Genomic DNA, 16,841 nt, shown 5'->3' with positions numbered 1-16,841 from the left:
CTGCCCCTGAGGGTCGCAGTGACTTCCCAGTGTCCTACTCAGTCGTCCATTTTTGGCTTCCCTTTGAATGTTTTCGGCATTTTCTCCCCAGTTTCCACTTCTTTATTAAATTATTAAATCCTCGCAGCTTTTTATCTTTTTCCTTGGCAGAACATTTACATTAGTTTTGTAGGAAATGAAACTTTAAATTGAAATCGACAGAGCTACGAGGGAGTGCGTCCTACTCGCTCACCGCTCAACAGCGCCCCCTCTTGTATGATCACAGTCCTACCCTGAGGAATTCCACAGAGCAATATACAGTCACAATGACAGCGCCACCTGGTGGATGGACAGGAAGTGCTACATTACCAGCCTGTGCATGCTCCACTCAGTCTCAAACTTTACATGTAGGATCACAGTCGGCCCTCATCACATCCATAGGGCAAAATACACTGTCAGTCGCAGCGCCACCTAGAGGACATGCTTCCTATCGCTGACCAGTGAGGATGTGAGGATCCGTTCATCACTTTAAAGGGCTCATATTATGGAAGATTAACCTTTTAATGGTTTTCCAATCGTACTAATCGTCCCCATACCTGGACTGACGCCCCAGAAGTGAAGACAGTCTGTCCTCTCTCTCCCCGGCTTGTTTCAGTTTTTAAAAAGTGTGTCGCTCCAACCAGCCAATCAGAAATCAAACCCTACAGAGTGTCATCGGGGGTTTAGCCAATCCCAATCAAGGTAGGCCCTCCCCTTTGTCTCCTCCCACAATTAGGCAGCTCTGCTCTGGCACATGGCACCGCCTCTTCCCGAGATGGGCGTGTGTGGGCGGAGCCAGTCCAGCTCACACAGACACAGCAGATTCTGAATGTAGCTCCTATGATCCGATATTCAAATTGAGGAAAATCAATTTCTGGACAAAACAAGACGTGTGGAAGTGTTGCAGAGCTGGACAATATGAGTCCTTGGAGCTTTCCTGTCAGGCTCCACCAGGCTGAGCATCTGGTCCACACATCCTGGGGGCGGCAGGTGGAGGTGGTGCAGGTGAGTTATTGTTATTATTGTTATACAGTAAACACAATAGTTTAATAAAGGGACTTTGAAAACCAAACCTCTTCCCCTCCTCTCCTCTACTCCTCATTTCCTCTCCTCCTCTCTTTCTCACTCCACTTCTCCCTCTGTCTCTTTTCTTTTTGCTCAGTGATTCGCAGTAAGTCCCATTGTGATGCTAAACTAGTTCCAGGAGAGAGAGAGAGAGAGAGAGAGAGAGAGAGAGAGAGAGAGAGAGAGAGAGAGAGAGAGAGAGAGAGAGAGAGAGAGAGAGAGAGAGAGAGAGAGAGAGAGAGAGAGAGTTATTTAGTTTCTGTTGGATCAGATCGCTGCTGCCCGTCCTGGAGTTTGACCGCCTCTCTGTAAACTTTCTCCCCGGCTGGAGCTGCTTGTTCCGGGGCAGTTCTCTGACTTTCTCCCCGGCTGGAGCTGCTTGTTCCGGGGCTGTTCTCTGACTTTCTCCCCGGCTGGAGCTGCTTGTTCCGGGGCTGTTCCTCGGAGGCTCCGCCGCTTTGCGCTGCAGGAATACACTTTGCACGAAGCCGCTCCAGCTCTGGTCCCGGAGCTGCGGCGGAATAAATGCACGAGGAGCATGCGCTCGTGAAGGAGAGCTCGCGGTCTTCCGTCCGATGCACCGGCCGTTGTTTTCCCGGGCGGAGCGCTCCTCCTGGCCGGGCATGCCGAGCCGAGGTCGCCCTGGAGGAGGAGCGGGGAGCGGCTGGGTGCTGGTGGAGGCCCGGCTGCAGGGAGGAGCGCCCTGGGGCTTCACCCTGCAGGGCGGCCTGGAGCACGGAGAGGCGCTCATCATCTCCAGGGTAAGTGGACAGGGGGACACCCACCGGGAGGGACATCTAAACCTGAGGAGAGGACAGCAGGTTCCTCAGTAGACCCACGGTTCTTCTGTCCAACATTTCTTTTGTCCAACTAATGACAAGCTTTTTATGAATCCATTCAGTTGTTGTTTATCCGGTCCAGAGTGCACCCTGGACAGGTGGCTGTCCATCACAGGACACACACACACACACACACACACACACACACACACACACACACACACACACACACACACACACACACACACACACACACACACACACACACACACACACACACACACACACACACACACAGAAAGATCTGAACCCATAACCTCCCTGCTACCACTTTGGATGTCTTGAACATAATCCCAAACACTTGTTAGAAAGATACAAATTGAAGGTACAACATTTGACTATTTTGAGATACTTTCTTTCTGAATTTGAGTGAAAGAAGCAGCATATGAACAATTTAAACATGAAATAAATCAGAAATAAGATGTGCAAGAAGGCACTAAACCTCTTTGAAATATAATATTGCAAAGTCTTTAATGACTCAAGACTCAAAGATGCATTAAAAAAAAAATCGACAATGTAGGGCTTAGCGATTTGGCCTAAAAAACAATCTATGATTTTTTTTTTTTTTTTAATTTTGATTTCGATTCGATGTTTTTCTCCAATGCACTTAAAATGACTGCAGATATAATGTCAAAAGTGGAACTATACTGCTGTGATGGTCCTCAGAGTTAAAATGCATATAAACAATCCCAAAACAAAAAGTAAATGAGGCTGAACGCAGGATTACACTAAAGTGCAACAGCAACTACTGAAACCTACAAGGAAGTGTAGAACAGAATGTAAAAAATGCCCCAAAACTTGAATTTGCTAAATAAAAATCCTTTTCAGCTACAAATTCGATGAATCAATTAAATTGATGTTTTTTTGCCCAGCCCTCGTTCAGGGAGAGAATCGAGGGGGTCAAACCAGGCAATGGCAGCACAGTAACGCACAAACATCCACAAATCCAAATGTTTTAGTGCAAATAAATACAATACATGCATGGAAGTGGAATATCTTAAAAAATAAGTACAATTTCAACCTCATGTTCCGTCCCTCCGGTTTCGGCCCACAGACCATCTGTTTGACACCTTGTAAGGCTCATCTGACATGACCTGAATAATTCACTGTAATTTAAGGTCAGGGTCTCACGGAGTCAGATTAAACTTTATAGCACCGTGTGTCATAAAAATCAACAAGAAGCCAGTATGAGATTATAACTTAATCCATGGGAATTTACTCCTGTTGTTAATTTGTATATAATTAAAGCATGTCCTACATTTAGTATTCAGCCAGAGGTGTTAATGTGTGCCTTTCATCATCCAAAGTGTTTTCTGAGGCCGACCTGAGCACAATGACGGAAGAACATTAAACAATATTAAAGACGGCTCCGGTGTCGGTACCAGATCAGTCCGGGGGCCGACGACGGCAACCTCACATGGACAAGCCACGTTATAGGGTGGATGGATGGGTGGATGGCTGGGTGGGTGGATGGATGGTCTATTAGTTATCTTTATGTTTTCAGTTAGGTTTTGTTAGTCCCACGTATTTATATCTATTGTGTAGTTTTCATTATTAACATGAATGTTTGCTGTCATCTGGAACTATTTATGAGACCAAACATAAAGGCAAATACATCTATCATCATCCCCTGAATTTCCCTTTGAGAAACAATAAAGTACACTGTATATTCTACCATCTTATAGATATTCTTTAATGGTTTGGTGTAAGCTCAATATTAGTAAGGTATTTTTAATGTTTAACATAGAGTGACATGTCTGTAGACAAGATTCTTTTTAATGATTACATTTTTACTCTAGTGGTTTTAAACTTGTTGCTTTTGTAGCTAAAAGTAATATTCTAATCGTACAACACCAGAAAGATAGTTGTAATGAAAAACGTATTCATCAATATAATCAAAACTGTGACACAGCTGTACTTATACTTTTTTTTTTAAACTCTTAATTTATAGGAATAGGGTTATTACTTTTTGTACATTACTATTTTCACTCTTTACTTGTTAAACTATGTTTAAAAACATATTAACCACAGATTAACCTTTTGATATACAACAAGATCAAACTGGGATTTGTGGCCATTTGACACCATAAATGTTCTGTTGTTACATCATTTAAAGCTTCGTCGGTATAACACACTTAATATTCATCTTCAGTCTTGGATTCCACTCATTTTATTGTTTCACCTGCTTGAGATATGAGATACAGACTAAATGTCACTGTCGCACATCACAGGTCTTTACAGCGCTGAGTGAATACTGGTTGCTGGAAATTACTTTCAGTTCTTTAGGAAGTAGTAAAACAAGTATATTGATATGGCACGTTTCATACGCAAGACAATTCAAAACACTTTGCATTGAAAAAGCCCCAAAAAATGTAAAAGTAAAAATGCATAATCAAATGGGTTATGTTGAGGAAATTGGCTTGCATGCTCAAAAACAAAGAAAGCATAGAGAGGGTTTTGAAACAGTGTAATCCACCAGATTTATTCACTGATGAAGTATAAAGGTCAAAGGCCAGCAGAGCTTCCTGGAGGTCAACACCACACATCACAGAAGCTCTTCAGCTGCTTCTAGTCATAATTCAGCTTTCAGACGCAGCAGAAACCTTCCGTCTAAACACTCCAGCAGCAAACAGAAAAGTCTTAAGCCTTGATTAAAAAGAGCCGAGTGTTGGAGCAAACATTTAGTACTGAGTACACATAGTAACTACGAGATTACATCATGGCAAGAGGGAAAATCCAGTGGCAGGCAGTGAAAACTACAACCTTGTCGTACATTAAAGGAAAAAGGAAAAGGAAGTGACTGCAGATTGCAACTGCAGTTAAGGGGATTGTTTACATCCTCTTCACACCAGATTCAATTCTTTGTCAAACACTGTTATATACTAGTGAGATTGAAGCTGGAATTTCCACCAAAAGCTCAACATTATTTTAATAAAAGTACAGCGGCAGGCAGTGGAACGAGTTCCCACTGTACACTTTAACTACAAACACAAGCTCAATGGATTGAGGGACGTTGTGTATTCTGCCTGTGAGTGAATGAGATGAGCCACCTTCAGCCTCGACACACTGCTGAAGCTCCACCACACAACCAGACAGAGCAGTGGCGCTTTGGACCACCAGAGGCATCAGGCCATTCGTATCGTCCTTCTCACCTCGGACAGCCACGAAGCTAACTTTGAAATCGAACTGTAGCTTCTTAACTTAACACGGTGTCAGCAGAAACTTGCAGCCACTAATAATGCGAAAACGTCATCACAGCCAATCATAATATGCTACGTCACCCGAAGGCGCAGCGCCCCAGACAGATCCGGTAGACCAGACAGATACGGGCCCGGTGGAGGCGCTGGAATCAGTTTTGGGTCAATGGGAGAAATCATCAGATACTCCTTTTCAACTTTTATGTCATTGTCTGTCGCTATGTTGACTGTCTGCAAACTAGAGATGTGAGCGGCTGTGACAGCAGGCAGAGGCGGGGCCATGAGAGCAGGCAGAGGCGGGGCCACGAGATCAAGTATGGGCGGGGCCTGGAGAGCAGGCAGAGGTGGGGCCATGAGAGCAGGGAGGGGCGGGGCCTGGAGAGCAGGGAGGGGCGGGGCCAGGAGAGCAGGGAGGGGCGGGGCCATGAGAGCAGGCAGAGGCGGGGCCATGAGAGCAGGGAGGGGCGGGGCCTGGAGAGCACGCAGAGGCGGGGCCATGAGAGCAGGTAGGGGCGGGGCCAGGAGAGCAGGGAGGGGCGGGGCCATGAGAGCAGGCAGAGGCGGGGCCATGAGAGCAGGCAGTGGCGGGGCCATAAGAGCAGGTAGGGGCGGGGCCAGGAAAGCAGGGAGGGGCGGGGCCAGGAGAGCAGAGAGGGGCGGGGCCATGAGAGCAGCTGCAGAGAGGAGTGTGCTGTAGGCAGACAAGAAATAGAGAAGCGTAGCGACTCTAACAACTAATATTTTAATGTAAAATGCTATATTGATGTCAACTATATGGTATTTTTTTTTAAATAAACATTTTTAAAATCTCAAGTTTACATTGATGTCAATCGGCCAATTTTTGGCAGATTGCGGATTATTCTCTAATGGCTATAATCAACCCATTAATCGTTCAGGCCCTAGTATTCAAGGCTCAGTGTTTGTAGTTGTTTGTGCTGTCTGTTATCAGTTTAGTTTTGCTTTTACCACACTCAGACCAAAGATTAAATCCACCTAAATAGAGTGTGACGGCACCCTGAAGGTCTAATTATTCCAGAAAAATGTCCTCAAATATCTCGTCATATCGCTCAGTCGCCGCAAAGTAACTAATTTCTGAATTGTGGATGACCCCTGCGTTATGTGGTTCTCGGTCTTCTCCCGACTTCTGAAAGTACCATGCAGTGATGTATGGGACATCACAAGTTTAGAATTAAAAGTTTGGCTGCTGTTGTCTCCATGGGTCTTAGATTGGACACCTATGCTGTGAGTCATTTGCCTCCGACATTCAAAATCAAATCTGTTTTTGTTGTGATAAACTAACAACTTCGTCGATGTCGCTGAGGTTTGTTTTAAAGATGCTTTCATCTTGCATTTTAGAATAAACACCATTATAATGACGTTTTACCAGCACATGGGAATTTCTTTTATGGTTTCAATGAAGGAAATCGTCCAGGGCTGCTTCAGTGTTTCTGTGCATTTAAGGTTATGATGTTTTTTGTCGATAAAATGGTGTGTTTTTTCATTAATACTCAAAAAGAGTTTGAGAATTCTGAAAAATGTCAAACCGAAGGAGGGTGCTCTAGCTTCCACTTTATCCTGAGGACAATGGAAAGAAGAAGCACATTGGAGAATCAAATTGTCAACTAGTATTTGGAAGGGGAATGTGTGGAGGGTCCCACGAATACTTCCAAAAGAGCAAAGTTAATGCTCAGTAAAACAGAAATACACATCACACCCTCTTTTGACCAAATGGTAGTAGTAGTAGTGAAATGGACGGTTTAGTGCCGAGTAGTTTCTCTGTTAAAGCTCACAACGAACAGACCCTGACTCAGTCTCTCAAACAATGATCACAGCAACTGTTGTGGACCAACCAACTGTGAGATATCTGAGAGGAAGATATTTACTGCTGTATGTATTTTTTTTATAAAGATTACGGGTGTTAGTTATTTGGTTCCAATAACAAATTCTAAGAAATCTCAGGCTGAATATTCAATAGAGGAAAAGCAATTAGAAAAGTGCAAACAGGAACATAGAAAATAAAGAAAAGCTCAATGCGAGCTCACAGTACAAACACATTGAGTTGAGAAGAGTCTCGAGTTGAAGCAGTAAAGTTCTAAGTTTATTATCACTCACTGCCCCGGAGCTCCTGGAAACACAGAGATGAGTTGTGACTGCCGGCTGATCCTGTTTTCCACTGTCCAAACTTGTAAACTTGCTGTAATAAGAGTTACTAACCTGGAGCAGAAAGGACAGAACGGGATTCATGGAATATACATTTTTAATGGTGGAATTGGTTCGTCCTCCCAGCCTTTGAGCATTTCTGACAGAACATGATCACCATTTCGTGAGATTTGCAGCAGAAAAAAGCTGAAATGCTGACATGCTAAGTGCCTCCTGTCCATTAAAGTGCAGCTGCTCAATCTGCCACCAACAACACCACAGTGGAGGATTTCAGTGGTGTGCTCATGCTACAGGAGCTACAAAACCTATTGTAGCCTTTAGATTAAATTACATTGCATTACAGTAGATTAGATTAGTATTTGTCACATTCAATAACAAGTATGGCAAAAAAAAATTTGGGATCGTCAACAGGGCTCTAAAACCACAAAATATAAAAATAGGCAATAAATATAACATACAAAACAAAAACACAAACAACACAGAAAACCCAGATAGGTAAAACTATGGTTCTGTAAACAAGCAGAACTCCATGGAATGCACACACTGCAAAATGCTGCTGGTGTATGACAGTGAGGATGTGCAGTACTGCAGTACTGCAGTCCCCTCAGCCATGTGTCTACTGTCTGTGTTGGTGAGGAGCTGACTGGAGGTCAGAGGTCACGGTCCTGACAGCTTGAGGGAAGAAGCTCCTCCTGAGACTCTCTGTTTTGGCCTTGATGAGGTGAAGGCGTCGGCCGGCGCGCAGCCACTCCAACAGTTGGTGGTGACGGTGTTGAGTGTCCTCCACGATCCCGTCGGCTCTGGCCACGCTCCTCCTGGAGGGCGTTGACTGATGCTGCGCTCTCCTGACCTCAGCACCCTCTGCAGGGCTCGGCGGTCATGAGGAGTGCTGTTCCGTACTACTCTCCACCTCGCCAGAGTAAAAAGTCTCATGATGTTCAGAGAGACTCTGAACTTCCTCAGTTGTCTGAGGTGACGGAGGCGCCGCCTCGCCCTTTTCACCAAACTGTAGTTGGTAAGGCCTGGCCTGGCCTCTCATCGATCTCACACTGATCATTATTGGCCCATTCCCGTGAAAAAGTATGTGACGGGCAGGTGCCGATCAGAGCCTTTCATTGCCGATCACAAAATTTGATCACCTGGAGCTCATACTTTGCGGTACGCAGTGGTCCTGTGAGTAGTGGTCCACCTCTGGTTGTGGGATATATATTTATTTGACTTCCTGCACCATGTAGCCTGTGTAGAGCCTCGATGTTTCAACCTGTGGAGGGTTGTCCTACCATTAGCAGGTCATTTTAAGCATTTTTCAGTCTTTTTGACTGAGTAGTTGCTGCACTGTGGCTGCAAGGTTTTTGTATTGTTTTCTCTTGTATTATTATTTAACCACAGGGTGAACATGAGTCCATCGGCTATTCGAGACAGACAGCAGCTCTGCATTGAGATGATTATGTTTGACACAGATAATGAGCCCACATACATTTTAGTAACTGTAACTGTGTCCCCTATTATTAAGCATTACTACTAAAACCAGCAATGTTACTTCATAATGTGTTACCACTACCTCTTGCTTCATATTGACTCCTCTATGTGTTTATTTTCTCCTTTGGTGCTCTCAATAAAATACATAAAGACACAGGAGAAGTATTTAAACCACGATTAATCCCACGATACAAAGCGCTGCATTTTATAAATGCTCATTAGCTGACTGTCACAGTGACGAGTACATGTCTCAGTGTATTGCACGCTGTAGAGTAGTTAATGAGAGGAGATGGGGGAGGTTGATCAGGCAGCTTCATTTCCCTTAAAGATGAGAGAGTCGAACTACAGCTTTGATTTAAACCCAGTCGCTCAGCCAGCAGTTGATTTTCCTCTGGACCCTGCGGAGCTTTGAGACTTTGTAATAGAATTGCATTCAGGGTTGTGTCAGAGTGGTGCGTTAGCAGCTCATGTGACTAAAGTATGAAGGGTGACCTCCCTGATGCCCCTCCTGCCCACACAGCCAACCTGACCTCATTTCACCAAAATGCAAATCAGCACGTTTTTGTGCAAATGTGTGGGTGTGTGTGTGGGTGTCCTGTGGGTGTGGGTGTGGGTGTCCTGTGTCCTGTGTCCTGTGTCCTGTGTCCTGTGTCCTGTGTCCTGTGTCCTGTGTCCTGTGTCCTGTGTCAGGTCCAAAACGTAGGCTCAGCCTCCAGTTTAAATGTCAAGGTTAGTTTGAGGTATCCGATAAAGTGAGAAGTCTTTCACTCTACCAGACAGTTGGTAGTGAACGTTCGGGTCGGAGTTAGGGACGAGGAAATGTGTGACGTCCATGAAAAGACCCCACAAAGACTCTGGGATGGGGGCCAAATAACAGTAAAATAGGACAGGAATGTGAGTATGATTCCCAGAGTGCTTTCAACACAGTCTGATGCTGCACTTAGATCCTAGTTTCACACTTCTCTGTGTGCAACCTTGATGTTGTCTTTCTGTCATTTGTCTTCGTCTTGTCTCAAATTCAACATTTCTACATCCTTGCTTGGCTTTGAGGGAGAAAGGTTAAGTTCCCACACTGGGTTTTAAATGTGTATCTCAATTCACACAGCAAAGAGTCTGCACAGAGGTACTAGAGGGAATGCTTTAGAGGACAGGGGGAGGGTGACCACATACAGCATATGAGCAATAAACAGTGTAAAAATAATCTAAACGTCTGCAAATGTGAGGAAAGTGAGAACGGGGGGTCATAAAGCTGTAGGTGAGCTTTATTAAGGGTGGGGGAATTACAGCTCAAGACCAACAAATACCCCTGAACGCGGCGGATCTGCTGTTGATCCCTGCGGCCCTGAACTTTATAAAGATGGATGACTGGAAATAGATGAGAACATTAACAGGACATGTTAATTGAAAGGTTGTAGAGGCAGAACACAACTCTGTCCAGACTCATTTCTATTAATTAATGATATTAGTGTTGGGCTGCATGGAGGCATTGTAGTTAGCCAAAGACGTGGCTTCTAATCTGGGCTGGGTCTTTCTGTGTGGAGTTTGCATCTTCTTTATTCTGCTGTTTAGTTTTTACAGATGAAGTGAAAAACGCAGTCTCAGCTATATTCTTATAGACCAGGGAAACCTGCGTACTGTAGATCATTTTCTCTGTGTGTGATGTAAACTTTTTTTGTCAGCTGTGATTAACACACATTAGTACAACTCATAATCTGGAGAAATAGTTTTCGTTTACATTTGTGATAAGATAAGTCACTAGCCTTGTGTTGGAGTGGAGGCCTGTGCAGAGGCTGCTGTACCTTTTACCCAATTTCAGCTGAGTTTCTTCTAACTTCAGCTGCCTATGACTTTAGGTTGGAGGACTTTTGGACGTGTTCGATAACTAACACGCGTGTTCTATCAACTGGCCATATTTGAGGTAATTTGGAATTACCCCCTAGGATGAGTTTGCTCTAGAAAAAAGGTTGTGAGTGTCGGGTCCTTTCCTGGTGCAGCCATCTTTCTGTTGTTGTGGTGAGACTTCGTGCTTGTTTTTTAAGACACGCATGTCTATTTCTGTGGTTTTCTCATAAGCTCGTTAGCACTCTCGGTGTTTGTTGGGCAACTTCTTTGAGATGAGGTCATGTTTGTTTTGTCTGAGCTGCACATTAACAGATAGACAATTGCTTTTGGAGTTGAATTGCCTCCAGCAGTTCTAGGATCAGGTTGTTGTGGTTGATGTCTTTCCCTGTAGAGGTGATCATACCTCTATTTTTCCATTGAGCAAAAACATGTACTGTTGAGAACACATACTGGCTGTCAGTATACACAGTAATAGTTTTTTTGTCGCACGCGTCTGTCAATGCTACTAGTTCAGCTGCTTGTGCTTGATCGATGTTTAGGTAAAGTGTTCAGCTTTGGGAATTCTGTCTGAGGTCACTGCAGCTGCTGAATTTGAACCATCTGGGTTGTTTTTGCATGATCTATCTACAAACATTGTTAAATCAGGTTTTTGTAGAGGTTCGTCTAGTAAATCTGGTCTCGGCAGCACTTTTTGTGCCTCTTCCTGATTGACAATCGTGATTTTTCCATCCTCTTTTTTTTTGGGGCTGTGAGGTTATTGGGCTCAAGGTCATACGTCTCCCTATCGTTGGTGCGGTTGTGACAGGAGAACTGTCTCGCATGCCAAATGTCTTGTGGGTGATAGATAAGATAACTTGCATTGCAGCACAATCACTGACACTACTTGCAGTACTTTAAGCATAAGTGGGTGGAACAGTACCAATGAGGCTGAAGCCTGCTCTGCCATTGAGGCTGCTACCACAGCCTGTACACGTGATACGCTGCCAAGTTTGGTTGAATAGAAGACGGTGGTTGTTCCCTGCCTCCATGTTTTTAGTCAAAACTGAGGCCATGAAACCATTTTTTGCAGTCAAGAAGATGTTCTGTAAATGGTTTGGAGTAATTAGGTAATCCTAGAACTCCCGGGCTGACTAATGTTTTTCTGCAGCTTTCGTCCACACCATGGGGTTTGATGTTACCATAGTTAATAAATCAGTGATATCACAGATCCATAATATGCAGCAGGTGACCATTCCCAAGAGCGTCCTCATTTGTTTTTTAGTTAGAGTTATAGGAGCATTGTGGTTTTCCCATCATGTGAAATATGGTGTGCTAAATACTTGATATTGATCTGCCGAACTTGTGTCAGCCAGAAAGTGCAATAGTGCTTTTGTGGGGAATCGACACAGTTTTTCTGTTTCCGATCATTATCTCGTCCACGTACAGCAGAATGTGACTCTTATGCGGAGGAATGAATTTGAACAAAGAGTTTAACATTACTTGTGAGAAAATGGTGTGTGATTCACATTATCCCTGAGGGATTCGGGTGAAAGTGTGTTTCTGTTCTCGGTAAGTGAATGCAAACCAAAACTGACTATTGGGTATGGAGAAGAATACGTGACTTAAATCAATCACAGGGAAATATTTGCTTTCAGGTCTTAAATTGATCAGCAATACTTGCAGATCCGCTACTAAAAAGGCACTCTGGGAATCACTGCGTCATTTACTGCTTTTAAATCCTCTACCATTCTCCAGTCGACAGAGGACTCTGCTTTCAGTACTTTTCCCTCGAGACCATCACTTATGAAGTATTTCTTGTAGGCCAGCTTCTTGTTGGTCCGTTAAGACGAGAGATCATTTTGCTTTCTGTTTTCAGAAAGTATGTGCCGCTGTTTTGGAGTCGACCAGCTACGATTTCTGCGTTAGATCTGTAGTCTGTGAGATTTGAAAACATTTGGTCCAATGTCCTCCAAATCTTTTGCTCTATTCACCCTTTCCGTCAATATTCCTATTGTGTGCTCTTGTTTCTGGACATGTGGGTTTTGTCTGTTTGAGCATTTCTGGGGAGTGATGCTGCGGCTGTGCAGTCGCCTCTCAAACTCCAGTAAATGTTGCCTACATAGAGCAGAGTGCATTTTGTTCTGAAGAATGCGTTGTCATACTCTTGGTCAGGGCCACGTCCATTTCTCTAGTACATTGTCACATGCAAGTACTCTGGTTGTTTGAATTCTTTACCTTCACATGGAACCTTGTCTTTGGCTCCCCACATCGATTTTTCTGTGTGTGTGTGTGTGTGTGTGTGTGTGTGTGTGTGTGTGTGTGTGTGTGTGTGTGTGTGTGTGTGTGTGTGTGTGTGTGTGTGTGTGTGTGTGTGTGTGTGTGTGTGTGTGTGTGTGTGTGTGTGTGTGTGTGTGTGTGTGTGTGTGTGTGTGTGTGTGTGTGTGTGGCCCCTTTAAGAGACGCACCGCGATTGACCAGCGTGCCTGAGAGAGCGAGCGTGCATACTGTATGCTGAGCAGGTCGAGCAAGAAGCTGTACATCAAAGTAACTGGCCAATAAATACAACAAGTGTTCGTCTCAGAAACTGAGTTCCATGTCCTGCTTTCCACCGGCAGTGAGGCGAGAGAGTTAGCCCCGAAGCTGAGGACAGTAGAAATTGGTCTCCCTTGCGTCTTCCGACCACGGTCTGGGGACCGGAGCAGGACGGGTTAACACTTTGTCATAAACTGAGAACGAAAATTTAACAAAAGTGCTTTCAATAAAACTTAGTCAGAAACTGCAGTTTCCTCTCCATTCATTTAGGAGTGGCGGGCCCCCCGGGATGGGGTGGGGTGGGAGTGGGAGTGGGCTCGGTGGAACAGAGCATTGAGCAAGCTGTGCTTCCTCACTGGCTGCTTCGCTTTGCAGTGAAGTGCCCTAAACCGCGCGCTGCCGTTAAGTGGTACCGGTGTCGTGGTACCGATGGCAGTTTTATGAGTACGAGTATTCATGCCTGGTATCGAACCTGCATCCCTCGGTATGCCAGCGTCATTATCCTCATTATCATTTGTCAGGTTAGTCTAGATCCTGCGACGCTGTCGTAGTAGAGCATGCCACCGGCGGGTTCACCCACAGAGGCGCGGAGTCGGGACTGCAGTTCTCCATACGTTGATGAAAGTAAAGCACAGAGAAAACTCAGAACAAACACTCCGACACTACTGCCTCTCTCAGGCTCTTCTGTGTGTCTTCGTGTTCACTCCCGCCTGTCACACCTGTGTGTCCAGCAGCTCGTCCTTTATGGGCAGAGACTTGAGGCGGCACACCTGATTCACATCAGGGCTCAATCACCTCTCTGCCTTTGGAGGTGGGATTAGTTCCTATGCCTAATTTTGTCATAAAATCTCTGCATAGCAGATTACATGGACAGTTATGTAAGACAACTAACTTTATTGTTGCTTTGTTGTTAGTTTCACCGACTTTTCACAGATTAATTTTCAGTGGAGGCTGTGCCAATAGAGCCCCCCCAGAGGTCCAGTTTGACTACATTTCTTGAAGCGAAGGTCTGGAAGATCATAACCACTAATATGCGATGTAGTTAAGTAGCCTAGTAGCTCTATCAACATCTGCATGTAATCAGCAGCTGACGGTCAAATCAAATGACAAATGAATTCAGTGCAATTCAAGAACGTATTGACAATATTTATCATCACGTGACATGGAACTAAAAAAATATATGCATGTCCGGCAATCTAATATTCTCTCATTTACTAAATAAAAGTCAGACTCGTTTTCAAAATGAGTGACAAGAAATAAAATGTGATAATTGTGCATGTGGAAATACAGTGCTTGACTTCAGAACAATAAAATACATTTGACAGGTAATACATCTTAACACATGTTCACATCGCCCTCAACCCCAGGCTGACCCAGCCAACACTTTGAGAACCACTGAAGCAGCAAACCAACCGACTGTCATTTCAAAGTCTGGATACTTTTTTCTTTTATTAATCGAAAAATAATAATGATAACAATACATCTCATTTGGTTAGTGCGTTTCAGAATACTGAAAGACACTTTGCATCGTCACAATATAAAATCAGCAAATAGAGGGACATCATAAAAACAAGTCATAAAACAAAATCATAGAATTAGATTTTTACAATCCACCTTTATTGATTAAAACTAGACTAAAGTTCGGTACAATACCGATATAAACATGTGTTCTACAGTAGAAACTCTTAATCTTTGAGGTTCATGACAGGGTTTCTTGAGACACGATACAAGATACTCAGAATCAGAGACGTTTTTCTCAGTGGAGGATCCCCCGACACCCTCACCCCCCACCCCCATCTCCCCCTCTCCCCCCACCCGCACCCTAACCCTGACACCCCCCCCCCCCACACTGCTCTCTGTGGATATTTTCTTGTGTCACACATTCTCTTGATTAGAGGACGTGTGAACTTTCAGTCATGGTATGAAAAGGCTGAGCCACTTTGTTTGGTTACTTATGACTGCGGGGTAATGACTTTCAGCTGGGACACACACACACACACACACACACACACACACACACACACACACACACACACACACACACACTTACTGGGTGACTCTGCAGGCCTCATTAGGTTGTATTTATTCCTGAAAAGCGTTTATGTGTATCATTCTGAGGAGCTCAGGAGTGGTTTAGTTTCTCTCTTTATCTTGTTTTTATCTTTTTTCACAGTTGAGACAGAGTGTTTGTTTTCCTTCTCATCAGCACATCACATTACACTTTGCTTTTGTTGCTACTTTCTTTTCCACTGTGGGTCATGATCGTGCAGCACAGCTTATCTCGGCTTCGGGGTTGCTCTGGTGTTTTGTCCTGTTCGGCCTCAGTGAGGCCGTCCACCGCTGGCGGTATTCAAACCGTGTGTCCTAATGCTGGAGCAACAATCTGGAGGCAAAGAAAACATTGCCGAGGTTAACACAGGTCACAATGCGGAGGAGGGTCGGTCACACCCTGTGAGAAATTCTTGGCAGTAACGACTGAAGTGTCCCCGGAAGGCGGGGTTAATATTTTTGCTCATAACAATGACGCATGTGAAAGCAACCATCACACAAAACACATTGCTATGTCACTCAATTTAAACTATATCATTGTGGTGATAATCTGCTTTGCCAGTTTACGTAATCTGGAGTGTGTGGCTGTGTAAAGGTTTCTGTTCAGGTTTGTCGAAGAGCCAAACCAGACAACTGTCGGGAAACAAAATTCATCTTAAGAGTAAAAACTCTTGTCACATGGAGTGTTTCATACATTAAAGTATGAGGTAACTTGTGGTAATATAGTAGTAACTGATAGTAAGATTACAGTTTGTCCTTGTGTTGTACATGAGAAGAGGTGAGCAGTTGCAGAGCTGCTGTCGCTCTTCACTCTGCCGATGGAACAAGCTGTCAGCATTAGCGTGGTCTCTGACGGAGAGCCGCTCTCTTACTGTATATATTATATATTATATATATATATATTTACCTAGGACATTATTTGTTACATAACATGGAGCAACCTTTCTGCACATGTCCAACCAAGTCCAACATTGCGCCGACAAAGTGTGCCTTCACTAACATTTACTACGCCACCATCTGCGGAATCGGAGATGTTATTTCACACGTATACAGCAACAAAAAGCATAGTTAAAGGAGTTTGAACGTGTACTTCATACTGTTCTAAGTGGTTTTCTTCTCGTGTTTTCCTTTCTGAAATGTTGATCCACTAACAGCTCAAATATGAACATAACATGTATGACATTTTCTTCATGTTTATGTCAGATATATTGTTGTTGCTTTTCTTGTTGTCAGTAGTTACGAGTAGAGGTGGAAGTTAACGAATTACATTTAAAAACGTTACTGTAACTGAGTAGTTTTTATGTACTTGAACTTTTTTTTTTTTTTTTAATCATTTTTAATTCTCTGTAATTTTCCTTTTACTTAAGAACATTTTCTTTTTTTTAAGTATTGCTCCCTGGAACTATTTGACAGGTAGACACAGTTTCATATCAAACAATCCAGAGTTTAGTCTGAAGAACATGGTGATGGTACCTGACGCCAGAGGTTCTTCTTTGGCCGTTTCAGGAAAGGTCACAGCTTGTGAGTTCCAGATTTACAGTTTCACTGCCATTGCAGTTTAAATTGTAAAGTTGTACCTTTCATTAAGAACAGCTACTTCCCGACAGCACTGTTCACTGATCTGAAGTGACGTTGCCGCTTTGACATGTTTAATGTCGCCACGACGACCACATACAGCGTG

At 43.9% G+C, this 16,841-nt stretch overlaps 1 protein-coding gene across 1 annotated transcript in view; it reads left to right on the top strand.

Annotated features, from left to right (window-relative positions):
- Positions 1-1,706: 1,706 nt before the first annotated feature.
- shroom3 (shroom family member 3) overlaps positions 1,707-16,841 on the top strand; it is a gene marked incomplete at its 5' end in the record, with an annotated part of 72,627 nt that continues 57,492 nt past the window's right edge. Inside the window, 1 exon segment of the mRNA XM_080477033.1 lies at positions 1,707-1,844. Within this exon segment, the coding sequence (XP_080333159.1) occupies positions 1,707-1,844 (138 nt within the window).

The sequence above is a fragment of the Lipophrys pholis genome, assembly GCF_963383615.2.
Source record: "Lipophrys pholis genome assembly, chromosome: 12".
Classification (NCBI taxonomy): Eukaryota; Metazoa; Chordata; class Actinopteri; order Blenniiformes; family Blenniidae; genus Lipophrys; species Lipophrys pholis.
The sequence above is the reverse complement of the archived record's forward strand: the minus strand, read 5'-3'. Positions and strand labels throughout refer to the sequence as shown.